General features: G+C 44.9%; 1 protein-coding gene across 13 annotated transcripts in view; it reads left to right on the top strand.

The window, feature by feature from the left end:
• ARMC3 (armadillo repeat containing 3) overlaps nt 1–16,180 on the top strand; it is a 117,096-nt gene that overhangs the window by 71,505 nt on the left and 29,411 nt on the right. For all 13 annotated transcript variants that reach the window (XM_087892807.1, XM_060685038.2, XM_060685034.2 and 10 more), the window contains one exon: nt 8,167–8,350. In XM_087892807.1, the coding sequence (XP_087748933.1) occupies nt 8,167–8,350 (184 nt within the window). The remainder of the gene's footprint in view (nt 1–8,166; nt 8,351–16,180) is intronic.

Raw genomic sequence — 16,180 nt, 5'->3', positions numbered from 1 at the left:
GTTCTCTTCTTCCTCGCTTCCTATTGACTGGGTGATTCTTTTTAACTGTCTCTCCGTGCTGTGGCCACGCCCACCTTCCCATGATGCACCAGTCTTTTCACTCAGTCGCTGACTGACTGGTGTGCATTTCTCTTCGTGCTCGGATTTTTTGGTCTATTTAGCAGTCTTGCGTTAGGTTTTTTATTTATTTTTCTTAGTATTTTTGTTTCTTCGGTGAGAGCCTCTGTCGGTGAGCTGCGGGCGAGAGTTACGTGCCTGGGGATACAGCCCGTCCTCCGCCCAGGAAACAATTTCTTTTGACAGCAGCTCGGGCTACCGGCCCTTCGGGGCGGTTCCCTCTCTTCTTTCTAGCCGCCGGTGTGGTGAGCGGGGGTTTGCGTTTGTCGCATTCCCTTCCCCACGCCAATTACTATTTACTTTTGAATTTGGCTCTCTTAGGGCGGCTCCGGAGTGCTCCGCAAGGTTTGCCCTGCGGCCTCTGAGGTATTCTGTCATTGCCCACTGCTGCGCTCTGATCGTCTGAATTTGAAGTTGCCGCTCGGGGTTTCAGCTGCCCCGCCAGCATCGGCGCCTTTTTTACAGCCTCTAGCGCCTTGGAGAGCGTCGGCTTCAAAGGTGGTGAGACTCGCTGACGTCCGTCCTTCGGGCGGCGTCTGGGGAAAGTTCTTCTTAGCCCGTTTGGACTGTTATTCAGCCGTCTGTACTGCCGCCAGACGTTTCACGGCCGCCATTTTGTGCCTTCCTTTTTTGGCGGCGAAAAGTAACGGGCGCCATTTTGTAACTTCCTTTTGGCGGCGGAAATTAACGGGCGCCATTTTGGGGCTGCATGGTAGTCCATTAAGGGCCGTTGTTGCTGACAGGCTCAAGGGGTCCAGCCGTCTGGCGTTTTGTGAATTAGCGGCTGGACGTTATCTGGTAATTTTTCCCTAAACGCCCTTTTCAGCCTTTGTCTCTCCTGTCAAGGATAGCTTGGCTGGGCTGGCTTTAGGCTACCCTCGCAGTTAGGGGTGCCTTGGTGTATATAGTTCAGTTCGTTCTTGTTTATATTAAAAAAAAAAGAAAGAAAGAAAAAAACAACAACAACAAAAAAGAAAGACAATAACTCTCATAAATATTATTTTTCAGTACCTTTTTCACTAGAACGACCTATATATTAAAAAATAATAATAATAATAATAATAATAAATAAATAAATATTTTTGAATTTTTCAATAATGGCGGATGCCTATTTTTCATCGGATGAGGAGCATGAGCCTAGCCCACCTAGGGTTCCGGCCAAACACAAGTCCAAATCTCACGGCAGGGTCGTATCTGCTTCTGAGGACTCCCGCCAGCCTAGATCTTCGGCTGCGGCGGATAAAGATGCGCAGCGACGCCACAGGGCTTTGGAGCGCCAATATGACAAGGCCAGACAGGCCACCTTGGCTTCAGTTTTTCCAATGGGCCAGGCTACAGCACCTTTGACTTCTTCACCCGGCAGAGCCCAGGCGCCTGATCCGCCACAACCAAGTCCTTCTGGACGCCTGTCCAAAGGAGCTTCAATCTCCTTACCTGATGTTTCTTCGGTGGGCTTGCTCCACCCTGCTCCCCCTCCTACTTCTCGTCCTGAGGCAACTTTTACACCAACCGCCGCTGGACTGCGCGGGACTGATGGGCAATTGTCGTCTTCCCAGATGGACTTGCAGTTGTTGCTGTCTAATGCCTTGTCCTCCCTGTGGGCCGCAGGAATTCAACATCCGCCCATGCCGCTGGCTCCGACGGTTCCTCATCAGAGGCCTCAGCCTCCTATGGCACCAACTCAGAGGCCCTCCCACCATTTGGCACCCGATTCTTCGGATGATTCTGATTATGGGGATAATGCGGTCGAGGACTTAGAATTTTCAGAGGATGAGGGCCTCACCCCGGATGTTCTTGCCTTTACGGGGCTGTTCAGGCCCTCATTGTTCAAATCTCTTTTACATAAGGCACGTCAGATCACAAACATGTCTGTTTCTTCGTCTACAACATCTGAGACCGCGTCCACGTCGACCCCACACGAGGCCTTGTTCTCATCTTCCAAACCGGGCAGAGACTTCATCCCCTGTCCTCAACTTTTTTCTGACGTGCTGCAAGCTCCTTGGTCTCAACCTGCTTCGTCCACGGGCCCCAATAGCATTGATAAAAAATTGTATTGTGCGGCACCAGAACTGGACGCCTTGCTGTCTGTACCTGTGGTGGACACTCCCATTGCCAACCTATCCTCCTCGTCCTTACTGTCAACGGATGCACTGGACGGATTGAAATCGGAGGACAGGAAGTCTGAGCTTTCCTTTCGTAAAGAACATCAAGCCCTGGCATGGGCAATCAAAACCGCGACCGCCACTTCTTTTTTCAACCGAGCGACGCTGCTTTGGCTGAGGCAACTCCAGGATAGGCTACCGCCAGAAGACACACGTCTCCACCAAGACATAAACAAAATTGTTGCAGCGACGGAATATTCGGCCGACGCTTCCTTGAATTCTGTGAAGTTTACGTCCAGGGCTTTGGCCTCGTCTATTACCTCCCGTCGTTTATTTTGGCTCAGGAACTGGAGGGCCGATGCCAAAGCTAAGTGGCGCTTGGCGGCAGCGCCCTTCAAGGCTCCGAATCTGTTCGGCTCCGCTCTTGATCCTGTTCTTATCGAGGATAAGGACAAGAGGAAGATTATGCTGACTTCCTCATATCGCAGGCCTGAGAGACGTTATACACCTTATTATCAAAGACAGTCTTTCGGGCGACTTCCGGGTCTGGAGGTGCCTATTCGCAACGTCCACAATTCTTTGGCTCCGACCTTTCCTCAGATCGCCAGCGGTTTCGTGACAGAACCAGGAACCCATCTGGTCCCAAGCGCCCCTTTCGAGGAGTCGGATACCGTCAATTCCGCAGGGGGAAATGACTGCGAGTCACAGGATCCCATTGGCGGTCGTCTGCAACTTTTCCACCATCAATGGGAGCAGTCGACCTCGGACTCTTGGATCCTTCATACGGTGTCTTCCGGCCTGTCGATCGAGTTCCTGGGATGTCCGCCTTCTCGACATATTTGCTGCCCTGTGCCACGTTCTCCCGAACAGGGCCGCTTGCTACAGGAACAAGTTTGCCATTTACTCAACATCAGAGCAATAGAGAGGGTCCCACCGGAGCAACAGGGTTTGGGATTCTATTCGACGCTCTTTCTCGTCCCGAAACATTCCGGGGGTTGTCGGGCCATCTTGAACTTGAAACAACTAAACCTTTTCATTTGCTATCGCAGATTCAAGATGCACTCCCTGGGGTCCATCTTGGGGGGGGTTCGTCGTGGCAACCTCCTTCAGTCGGTCGACCTCAGGGAGGCATATCTGCATGTCCCAGTGTCTCCCTCACACAGGAAGTTTCTGCGCTTTCAAATTGGGGACGATCATTATCAATATTGCGCAATGCCCTTTGGTTTATCCTCCGCCCCAAGAACCTTCACAAAATTAGTGGCTGTAGTGGCGGCGTCACTCCGAAAGATCCCGGTGCGGGTACTCTGTTACCTCGACGACATCCTGGTGTTGTCATCGTCCAGGAGTCAGGCAGCTCGAGACCTTCATCTTGTCATCATGGCCTTCCAGAATCACGGATTCTCCATAAATTTTCCCAAAAGTCACATTTACCCGTCCACATCACTGCTGCACTTGGGGGCGGTGATAGATTCTATTCGGGGCCAGGTTTTTCTATCGCCGGACAGGATCTCAAGTCTTCAAGACCTGATACGTCAAGTTCTGTCTCATCGCTCCGTCCCCCTTCTCCAGCTGTCACGACTACTGGGGAAGATGGTGTCGTGCTTCTCAATTGTTCCATGGGCACGACGTCACGCGAGGCCACTGCAATGGTTTCTGCTCCCTTACCAGCGCTCGGGACGCAGCGATTCCCTTCACAAAGTATACCTTCCACCCCAACTTCGGCTGTCATTTCGGTGGTGGATGGGATCAGCCGTGAGCAAGGGCTCGCACTTTCTGATTCAACACAGAATGACTCTAACTTCGGACGCCAGCCTTCGCGGCTGGGGAGCCCACCTTCAACATCAGGTGGTGCAGGGTCGTTGGTCCGTTCCAGAAAGAGGCCACAACATCAATCTGTTGGAACTCAGAGCAATCCGCCTGGCCCTCAAACATTTTCAATCTCAGTTGGAGGGTCACCACGTCCTTGTGCTCACGGACAACATTGCAGCCAAGGCCCATGTAAACAAAGAAGGCGGGACTCATTCGAGGTCTCTGATGTTAGAAGCGGAGAGTCTATTCCGGTGGGCGGAACGCCACCTTCTTTCCTTGAGAGCCGATCACATCTCCGGCGTAGACAACGTGCGGGCAGACTGGCTAAGCAGACAAAGTCTCGATCACTCGGAATGGCAGCTGCATCCGAGGCTCTTTCAGGAAGCCACCCTTCTATTCGGCACGCCTGTCGTGGACTTGTTCGCCAGTCCGTCGAATGCTCAACTTCCACTATATGTGACTCGTTACCCTTGCCAGTCGGCAATGGATCACGATGCGCTGCGATGCCGCTGGCCCCAGGGGCTTTTGTACGCCTTTCCCCCAATTCCCTTGATTCCTCAGGTAATTCGGAGGCTCTTGGAGGAAAGGGCCGAATTGATCCTGGTGGCTCCCAACTGGCCTCGTCGACAGTGGTACGCAGATCTTGTGGCCTTATCGTCTCGTCCACCATGGCTGATTCCACGAGACCGCATCGCCCTACGCCAAGGGGTCATCGACCACCCAGAGCCAGAATGGCTCCAATTGGCCGTTTGGCGTTTGAGCGGCTTATATTGCGAAAGGACCGACTGCCCGACTCCGTCATAAGTACGATTCAAGCTTCTCGTAGGCCGTCAACTTCACGGATATACGACTCTTCCTGGAGGGCTTTCTGTCGCTGGTGTGCGGCCAACCTGGTGGACCCTACTTCAGCCCAGATAGAGGACGTGCTGTGCTTTCTTCAATCCGGCTTAGACAAAGGGTTGTCACCATCTACCCTTCGTCGTCAGACGGCTGCATTATCTACGGTTATTCGGTGTCCCCCATACTCGTCTTTGTCTATGCATCCGTTACTTAAGGGATTTCTTCATGGAGCAGTAAACCTATGCCCACCTGTCGTTCATAGGTACCCGTCCTGGGACCTTTCCCTTGTCCTTCAGACCTTGATGTACCCTCCTTTTGAACCTTTGGGGTCTATTCCTTTAAAGTTTTTGTCTTTCAAGTTGACCTTTCTTTTGGCGATCACTTCGGCCAGACGGGTGTCTGAGCTTTCCGCCCTATCGATTAGGAAAGATCTCTGTATTTTTCAACCTAATACAGTAATACTACGTCTGGACCCAGCATTCTTACCTAAAGTGAACTCATATTTTCATCGGGCTCAGGAGCTTATCCTTCCGGATTTTTGCCCGTCGCCGAAACATCAACGCGAAAAAGACTGGCATACCCTTGATGTGCGTAGGGCTCTACGTCGTTATATTCGCAGGACTGAATCCATCCGTAAAACTGAGGCTCTTCTGGTGTCGTTTCATCCACCTTCCTTGGGCCAAAAGATCTCTTCATCCACAGTGGGCAGGTGGATTAAGACATGCATAGCTACAGCTTACAAGCAACGTTCTCGTCCTGTACCGAGCCGCATCTTACCTCATTCTACTCGTAGTGCGGCAGCGTCGGCCACCTGGGCTACGCAGGCTTCAGTTTCAGACATATGCCGGGCCGCTACTTGGTCTTCGGTGACACCCTTCATCAGACATTACCGAATTGATACGTATGCTTCGGCCGAAGCATCCTTTGGGCGACGTGTTCTCCAAAGTGTTCTTGAGGTCCAGGAGGCTGAGTCCAAGTAGTTTTTCCCGCCCTGGGATTTGAACTTTGGTATATCCCAGAGGTGGATTGCAGGAGCAGAGGGCTGGAAAACGAACGTTGTCTTACCTGAACGTTCCTTTTCAGCTCTCTGCGACTGCAATCCACACCCGCCCTGTTGATTTCTGATTTCTTGTGTTTTTACGGGTTCCAGAGTTTTGAAGTTTATATGGCTTGTTCTGAAATTTGATTTGCCTACTAGGTGGTCACGCCTTCGTTCAAAGACTGGTGCATCATGGGAAGGTGGGCGTGGCCACAGCACGGAGAGACAGTTAAAAAGAATCACCCAGTCAATAGGAAGCGAGGAAGAAGAGAACCCCCAGAGGTGGATTGCAGTCGCAGAGAGCTGAAAAGGAACGTTCAGGTAAGACAACGTTCGCTTCTCTTCCACTCTTCTTAGTATTGTGGTGCTGCAGTGTGTCCTGGCCCTTCTGAAGAGGGTCTGGACACAGCTTCTTTTGTGTGCAATAGGGTGGTTGTTTGCAAAGCTGAGTATCTGGTTCGTGTACATGGGTTTGCAGAAGACAATGGGTTTCAGTTCTCTGTTGTCTAGTCTCCTTATGTTGATGTTGAGAAATGGGAGTCTACTGTCTCTTTCTTCATCACGTGTGAATTTGATTCCAGGGAATATGTTATTGAGTAGGTGGTTTGTTTCTTCAATTTGGGAGCATTTGATGATGATGAAGGTATCATCCCCATAACGTGTCCAGAATTTTGGTTGAATGGTTGGTTAAAGCTATGGATTCAAGTTGTTGCATAACTACTTCTGCTTTTAGGCCTGATATGGGTGATCATAATGGGGTACCATGTATTAGATTTTCCCATTGAACTTGAAATATCTGTTGGCATAGATCCAGGAGTTTCATGATGTTTTCTTTGGACATGAAGTGTTCAGTAGTGGCATCATTTTTTGGCTGTGGTGTTTAATGAGTAGGTGGTGTATGGTTTGTTTAGCCAGGTCGATGTCAATCTAGGTCCGTAATGGCAAACCTATGGCCACGCGAGCCATCACCCCAGTTCAGCTCTGACGTGCATATACGCATGCTTCCCGCCAGCCAGCTGGCCTTCAGATATTTGCCACACATGTGGGGGATGGGGCATGTGCGGGGGGCATGCATTTGCATGGGTGGAGCGCATGGGGGCAGGCTGCATGCTCAGGGGCTGCACACGCATTGCATTATGGGGGTTCTGGCACACACACACACATTCACGCACAAACACGCTTTGGGCACTTGGTGCAGAAAAGGTTAGTCATCACTGATCTGATGTCAAAGGATTTCTTCCTTGTTGATCTTGGTGTGTTGGATACATTGGAGAAACTGTTCTGGGCAGTGTATTGAGTGGGTTGAGTCATTGAACAGGTGTCTGAATTTCCTCTGCAGGATTTTGCTAATTTGTAAATTGGTGTTCCAGGTAGAGACACAATTGGGCCTAAGGGAATCCCCTTCTTGTGTATTTTAGGGAGTCTGTAGAACCTTGTGGTTTCATGTGCCTTCTCTCTAGAGGTGTTAGCTGTTTTTCTTTTCCCATTTTTCTTAGGGTGTATTTTATTTTGTTCTCCAGCTAATTTCTTGGATTATTAATTGTCGGGCCACCATGAGGTTCTCAAGTGTATACTGGACAGGGCACAAAGGGTTAGGGTTATTACTTGTTGTACCTTTTCAGTGATGGTTCTAATGTTAGGTGTCCATTTCAAGGCCTGGAAGATGATAGAACCCAAAAGCCTGAAGGATTCTACTGGTTCTACAGTGCTGTGAAATATAATGAGTGGTAGAAGGCCTTCTCCTAACATCCAGTTTTAAGCATGTTCAGTTCTATATTGTTCTGGCTGCAATAAAGTCATGGAAACAAGGTGACAAAGAAGGAAGTTGGACATATGGGGGAAGGGGGTTGGATTTTTATTAGTCAGCCACCTCCAGTATGGACCCATATCATGCAGGGATTGAAAGATGATTATCAACACTTTCGATTGCACCTGAAAGCAGACCGGCAATCAACGCAGCTTGCGGAGCAGTGGGGTAGCATGGACCACTCAAGGGCCCTAAGAACTGCCTGTGCCACCACACTCTGCACCAGCTATGCCTTCTGAACACATCAAATTTTGGGAGAACTTGTCAAAATGTTTTTCTGCAATTAAGGTGTCCTGTCACAGCATATTAATTTATGAGACCAGTGTTTTTATATACATAAATAATGACAGCTGCATTATGGGAATATGGCGTATCAAAATATATGGTCAGAAAACAGAAAATAGTTTTAAACACTCTTACAATGTTAATACCTGCCTCTTTTTAACTTATAGGAATTTAATGATCTACATGTAGAAGCTCTTGGAGTTGTGGCAAATTGTCTTGAGGATGTGGATACTATGCAACTAATCCAGGAGACGGGGGGTCTCAGAAAGTTACTGGCCTTTACTGAAGTTTCCACTCTAACTGAGTTTCAGAAGAATGCCGCAAAAGCTATTGCTAAAGCAGCCGCTGATCGTACGTCATTACAGAAATTTCTGTGTCTTGAGAAAAGCCTTTAGAATATATGAATGCCTAGTTAATGGTTCCTTTTTATGATTAGATGCCATTATTAAAACTTAACAATTTGATCCAAGTCTTCTAAAATAAGGAGCCTGTGATGTCATATCCTACATCTTATTAGCTCTACAATGCAGTGATATACATTTCGATAAAACTGCAAGCATATTCTGTCCTCCCAGGTTAGCACAAGATAGTTTTGCTGTCTGAGATTACCATTTTGTAGATCAGGGAGAAATGATACAATACTCAAATGCTGGATAAGATATTCTAGTACCTGATAAGGAAGATTCTTTGGGGGCAGAACTGGTTCGGTGACGTCATATCGTCACCGCTACTGGCTCGGCAGAACCGGGCAGAACCGAGTGGAACCCACCACTTATCAAACCAGTTGTCTTAGAGAACCGTCTTGCTAATGGTAAGGTGGGTGCTCTCTTCTCTTAAAGATCCAGTGTCTTTATTTCTTGGAAGCAAGTTAATTAAGTTGCTTTTATATTTGAATATTATGGAATAAACCACAGAGTCACCATGTCGAATGTTATATATGCACTGCATTTAGATAGAATATATGTAAATGACAGATATACAGAATATAAGAACGCCATCACTCTGCTAAACAAAACATTGTCAAACTAATTACTAAGTCTGCATTACTATTAATCTTCTCATTGTTCCTATCACCCATCTCCTTCCACTTATGACTGTATGACTGTGACCTTGTTGCTGGTATCCTTAAGATTTATATTGACTGTTTCCCTATGACTATCTTTAACGAATGTATCTTTTCTTTTATGTACTCGGAGAGCGTATGCACCAAGACAAATTCCTTGTGGGTCGAATTATACGTGGCCAATAATGAATTCTATTCTATTCATAGAGAAATACTCCAAATAATACAAAGACATTCCCATTCCTTCCCCTCCTCTTCCCTCCCTGCTTTCTTTTACAGCATATTCACATAATGGGCTTACTTCAGAATGAACAAATTTAAAAGATATGGCCCATCTTGAATATATCTTAAATCAAACCACTGAGTTTTCTTACAAATCTTCTATCTCCCTGTACACAAACACACAGGCACACAGACAGTTCATATAAAATGCTGTAGCATCCACTTATTATTTATTTTTTCATAATGTTGTGCATTCATATGTTTGCTCCTTAATGAGGACATGTGGATAAAAAAAGTTCCCACAAATAAATCATTTGTTATTGAATGAAACAATCCATCCCAAGATACAGAATTGTTTCTGAATTTTCTCATAGGAAATATTTTTCCTTCACAAGACTGATTCTTTATCATCATCATTATCTAATCTGAATAAATTAAGATACACTTATTTTCTTTTTAAGATATGGCTTGTCTCAAAATATCTTATAGATTAATGTCCCCAGGGAATTAACCTCTTCCTTTATCCTTTTGTAATGATCCATTTTGTAATTCTTTGTTTATATGATCAGTTCACTGCTCCTGAATCCACCATGGAATTCTGAAGCAAGCAGGCTGAGCGGAAGTAGCTTGCACTCAGCATGACAATGCTGTTTAAATGTCTCAGAGTGGCATCTATATTGTGATTTGTCAAGCTGCAGTTGAAGCACAGCAGTGCCATATAGCAAAATGTAATAATATAGAGAATAATGTACTTCTTATTGTCTGTAATAAGATTCTTAGTCTCTCAAGGGACTCTGATGACATAAGCTGTGACAGACTTAAGACAGTTCTTATTTCAACCATCTCTTAGTTATTAGTAATTTCTAGCACCTCTCACATTATTATTTTAATTTATGTATATTTGTTGTACATAATTTCTAATGCAGGAAACCTTCTTGTCCTGTAAATTTTATTTCTTTTTCTCTGCTGCCTCCTCTGTTGGATAGCTAAGTTGGATTGTAGATTTATTTTTAGGAACTAATCATGGTCTAATTAAAGCTGATATTAATGGGACAATATACATTTGTTATTATTTTATTTTACTAGATTATTTCTAGGAAATATCACTATCCACATATATCTTCAACCTGATACATACTTTAGTTTCAGTTTTTAACCACAAAAGTGGGGAATAAAGAAGCTAATTACATAAAAGTATTTTTTGGAGAATAGTCTCAGAATTATATCACTATATAATAAATGAATTCAAGAAAGTAGTCAATTTAACATATAACATGTCACCCTGGCTGAGTTCTGAAAGAAAAGAAAAAGCAATAAATTATTCTCCCCTTTTATAAATATATGTATTTGTGTATGTATGTGTATACAAAATATACATGCAAAATATATACCGTATTTTTCAGACTATAAGATGCTCCGGACTATAAGATGTACCTAGCTTTTGGGGAGGATCGCCACTGCCCATTGGGGCCAGAGCCGCCCATCACAGCCACCACCTATCACTGCCTCTACGTGCCCCATTTTCGGCCTCTGTGCATCCCGTTTTTGGCCTCCGTGTACCCCATTTTCAGCTTCCACACACCCAATTGTTGGCCTCCGCACATCCTGGTTTCGGCCTGTTCCAGGCGGCAGGGATCGCCGCTGCTGCCACCTATCACCGCTGCCTGGAACAGGCCAAAAATAGGATTCACAGAGGTTGAAAATGGAGCACTCAGAGGCCAAAAATGGGGCGCACGGAGGCGGCGATAGGTGGTGGTTCAGTGGTGGGATTCAATTTTTTAAACAACAGGTTCTGTGGGCATGGCTTAGTTGGGGGTGTGGCTTGGCAATCATGTGACTGGGTGGGCGTGGCTAGCTGGTCATGTGACTAGGTGTGGCTAGCTGGTCATATGACTGTAGGCGTGGCTAGCTGGTCATGTGACCGGGTGGGCGTGGCTATGTGCATAGGGACTACTCAGAGGGCTGAAAAAAGTCATTTCTGACTGGTCCTCGCACTTTTGACTGGTCCTCACACTTATGACTATCCTCACATTTATGCCCGTGCAGCATTCTTAACAACCGTGTCAGTCATTTCACCACTACTTCTCTTCACCACGGTGACAAGATAGGGCGCAAAACGTAAAATGTGAGGACAGTCGTAAGTTCAAGGACTGGTCAAAAGTGCGAGGACCAGTCAAAAATAACTTTTTCAGCCCTCTGAGTAATCCATTTACTACCGGTTCTGTGGGCGCGGCTTGTTTGGTGGGCGTGGTTTGATGGTCATGTGACTGGGTGGGCGTGGCCAACTTGACATCACTCACGTCAAGGGTTAGGGTTAGGGTGCTTGGCCTCTCCTCACCTCAAAGGCCTCAACGAGATATAATTTCCCTGTCTATTTATTTACTACTACTGAACATCTAAAATATACTATTTAATCCTATGTACATATGCCATATGTGTACATACATATTACATAGTAGAGAGTGTATATAGGCACACAAAAGGATACATTACCTACTATATATACTGTATGTGTATGTACACACAGAGAGCTCTTTTAAAACTATACACATTCAACCTCACTTACTATATTTGGAAAAACACACCCAGAATCCACTTTCTGCCACACATTTAACTATAACTTCTATACATTTAGAACATTACACACACCTTCAGATATTCTTCCCTATCTAGCTTGCACATGACTGTTAGAGCCAGGAGAGGTCATGGATTGAGTAAAATGTGGTGAAACTCACTTAACAACACTCTTGTTTAGCAACGAAAATTTTCTGCTCAATTGTGGTCATAAGTCAAGGACTATCTCTGCCTTCCTCCGCATGGCAGCCTTGTCCTAGTAAACTCCTTTTCCTTTCTGGCAATTTTCCTCTCTGTTGGAGGCACCAAAACAATCTAGACGATATAAGGTTTCCTGCTGGAGCAGGGAGTTGGACTAGATGGCCTCCAAGGTCCCTTCCAGCCCTTGATTGCTATCCTGTTTCAAAGCATCTTCTGAAACCACGTCTAGTGCCGTGGTTTGTGGTCCTTCCTTCCTGCCTTTCTCTTCTTTCTTTCTCTTTCTTTCTTTCTTTCTCTCTCTCTCCCTTCCTTCCTTTCTTCCCTCCTTCCTTCCTTCCTTTCTTTTTCTTTCTTTTTCTGTCTTTTCTCTCTCTCTCTTCCTCCCTCCTTTCCTTTCCTTTCCTCCTTAAATGCCAGCAAAACCCACTACTTTGCTCCTAAAATGGTCTAGGGCAGAGGTCCCCAATCTTGGCAACTTTTAGACTTGTGGACTTCAACTCCCAGAAATCCTCAGCCAGCAAAGCAAAGCAAAGCTGGCTGAGGAACTCTGGGAGTTGAAGTCCACAAATCTTAAAGTTGCCAAGGTTGGAGACCCCTGCCCTAGGAAAACAATCCACGTTGCTAAAACAAACAAACAACCCACATTGCATCTGTTTTAGGGGAGGAGGTTCAATTCATTGCCCAGTTGGAAGACTGAAATGAAATGCTCCAAGCTGACAGCATTGCTTCTAATGACATTCAGCTCCAGATCAGATCGGGCTTTTTTTTTTTTTTGCATGAAAGAGGAACACAGCAAATGAAAACAAAAAGTCTCCAGCCTCCGATGTGAAGCAAATTAAAGCCTCTTTCTCTCCTTCTCTCCCCCCTCCCCCTGCTTCCCTTTTACCTTTGTTTAATGCTCTGGAAGTTTTTCTCTCCCAGGCAAGAAGCAGCAGGGGACAGAAGCAGCAGCCACTGATTTGCAGATCACATGGAGCCATTCACGTGTTCTCCGGCAAGCTGCTTTCTCCATCCTGCTCTCTTGCGTCCGGAGCCGGTGGGGAACCACGTGGCAGCCCACGTGGATCCCAGGCAGCGGAACTCAGGCTAGGGAAGGGATGGGCAACCTGTGGCCTTCAACTCCCAGAATTCCTGAGACGGCCAAGCTGTCTACCCCTGGCTAGGATAGGCTGGCGCCACATGGGTGGGAGGTGGGGCGGGTGAGGGGTGGACGAGCCAGCAATTTAACAAACGGTTCGGTGTGCTGCGGGGCCAATAAATTACAAAAAAACATCAAACCGTTTGTTAAATTGCTGGCTCGCTTGCCCCATTTATTGGCAATAAATAGTAGTGCGGAGGGGCGGGGCAAGGAGCTGGCGAGCCAGCAATTTAACAAAGGGTTTGGCCGAACCCCCTAGAACCGGCAGAATCCCACCACTGTGGTGGTTGTAATGGGCGGTGCCGGCCCCGATGGGCGGTGGCGATCCCCACAGCCTGGAATAGCTGATCGGAGATATTCCAGGAGGCAGATCCAACCATCAATCTCGCTGCTCATGCTAAATCAGGCTGTGCTGAAGCTGACTAGGATGTTTGCTGCAAGGTGTTGTGGTTCACCAGCAGCCTGCGGAGCTGGCAGCAGAGTCAGACAGCGATGAGGCTGAGGAAGAACATGGACCAGTCCTGGAGGCTGGGGAAGGCCTGGATAAGGGCTCTGCATCGGAGGCAGAGATAGAGCCAGGGTCACCGGGGAGTGATGTGCAGACTCTGGAGCCTCCAGAGGCTGATAGTAGAGAGGCAGAGGAACAGGAGGAGCCTGTTCTTAGTACATGTATGAGAAGAGCTGCCAGAAGGTAAGAGCAGCTAAAGTAAAGAGGACGACTCAGGAGTAGGGCCAAGAGATGATTGGCCCCTTCCATAAGGCTTAAAAGACCAGCAATAGCTCTTGGGCTCTTTGTCGGAAAACAACGTTGATAGTCTTGCTGCACTTATCTCTTGTTGGCATCTTCTGCTTTTGAACTTTTGCCAAGAGAAGCCTTTGGCAGTTTGCCTAATTATACCAAGGTTGGTGATTAGACTGAAGAATTTGTGTTATGAAGAGTTTGTTTTAATTTAGTTTGGACTACACTGAGATTAATTTTCAGCTGTTCTAATAAAGTCCGTTTGTTTTGGAACTGTTTGCGTCGATTACTACCTATTTGGGCCTGGGTCACAAAACAAGGAAGCAAATTGCTGGGAGGCAGAAGCCGAATGGTGGGGGCCAGCAGGTGGGCAGGGCTTCAGCAACATTCACTGTATAAGACACACAGACATTTCCACCCACTTTAGGAGGGGGGGAAGTGTATCTTAGAGTCCAAAAAATATGCTATATTTTTATATATTTATTTATTTTATTTATTTATTTAATGGGACCTATATGCCGCCCTATCTCCACAGGACTCAGGGCGGCTCACAACAATTAAAATAGAACAAACAAACGATTAAAACAAAAGTCCAAGTTAAAATTAAGAAATTCAATAAAACCCAGATTAAAACCCCCATCAGCCCAAGGCATATGAAATATATATATATATTTCATATATAACTGTCCACAAACAGTTTCCAGTGTCTTATGTAGTTCTCTAGTCCATTATCCCTAATCAAAGCACTTAATTTCACCATCTCTGCTAATTCAGTCAATTTCAAAATCCATTCTTCAACAGTCTGCATCTCTTTTTCTTTCCTGTGTTTGGCAAGTACAATCCTCGCAGCCGTCAGCATGTGAAGGAATAGAACCCCAAATTGTTTTTCAATTGGCTTTTCCATAAAAGAAAAGCTTCAGGTTTCATTAATATTTGTATCTTAAATATTTTTGCATTGTCATTGTTATGTTTATCCAGTATGTTTTTATATATTTGCAAGACATATGATAAAATAAACCTGGATTTTGACTACATTTCCAGCACTTTTTAGAAATCCCTTTATACATTTTCGCTAGTCAATCGGGGGACAAGTACCAATGATATATCATTTTATAAAAGTTTTCTTTTACACTATAATTTAATGTAAATTTTACTTCCTTCATCCATGCATTCTCCCATTTATCTAGCATTATACCCAAAAATATTTGCCCATTTTATGATCTAGTCTTAGTCTCTAGTCTAATATATTCATCTTCTAGATTCATCTTGAGTAGTATTTTATATACTTTAGAAATCAAATGGTCAACTCCAGAATATAAATTAACATCCAATTCAGATTTAGTTCCTGTGAAAACAATTTTTTAACAAGTTTAAATCTTTCAAAAATTCTATAATAATTAAACCAATCACAAGCAAATCCTTCATTTACTCGTTCTTTTGTCTTTATCTTAAATCCCTCTTTTTCAAATATCAATAAGTCTCGATATGTCATCCATTTACATTCCAAAATCATCTCTGTTCTATGTAGTACTTCATGAGGTGATAGCCAAAGTGGCACCTTATCAGCTAATCATCTTTTATACTTCCACCATACAAGTGCAATGCCTAATAACATGAATCTGAAAGCCAGGATTAACTTTTACTTTGTCATATCAAAGATAGGCATGCCACCTAAATCTCAAATCAAAATCTTTGAGGTTTAACAGCCTTGAATTTTTTAAAAGTTATCCAATCTTTTAAACATACCAGACAACTAGCATCATAATATAATCTAAGATCTGACAAACCAGACCTCCTCTATCTTTAGAATCTTGTAGCAGTTTATATTTAATTGTTGTTGTTTTATTTTGCAAAATAAATTTAGATATATCTTTCTGCCACTGTTTGAAAGTAGAATCGCTAACCAATATCAGTACAGTCTGAAACAGAAATAACATTCTAGGTAGTATATTCATTTTAATTAGTGAAATTCTTCCCATTTATGACAAATCTAATTTTTGGATCTATTTAAATCCAATTTTATCTCCTTCCATATTTTACTGTAATAAAGCTTAGAATTTTTTTCAGTAATAGTCACCCCCAAGTACTATACCTTTTTCATGACTTCAAAGACAATTCTAAATTCCAGTTTCTTCTGATCTTCCACCTTTATGTTCTTAATCAGTACTGTTGTCTTTATTTATTCTTAAACCTCCCATTTCTCCAAAAATTTTAATCTTCCTTGTAACATATTCAATGTTCTCT

This window comes from Pantherophis guttatus, chromosome 4 (genome assembly GCF_059756535.1).
Source record: "Pantherophis guttatus breed Tessera chromosome 4, ASM5975653v1, whole genome shotgun sequence".
Lineage (NCBI taxonomy): Eukaryota > Metazoa > Chordata > Lepidosauria > Squamata > Colubridae > Pantherophis > Pantherophis guttatus.
Note: the sequence above shows the minus strand (reverse complement) of the source record. Positions and strands in the feature narration are given on the sequence as shown.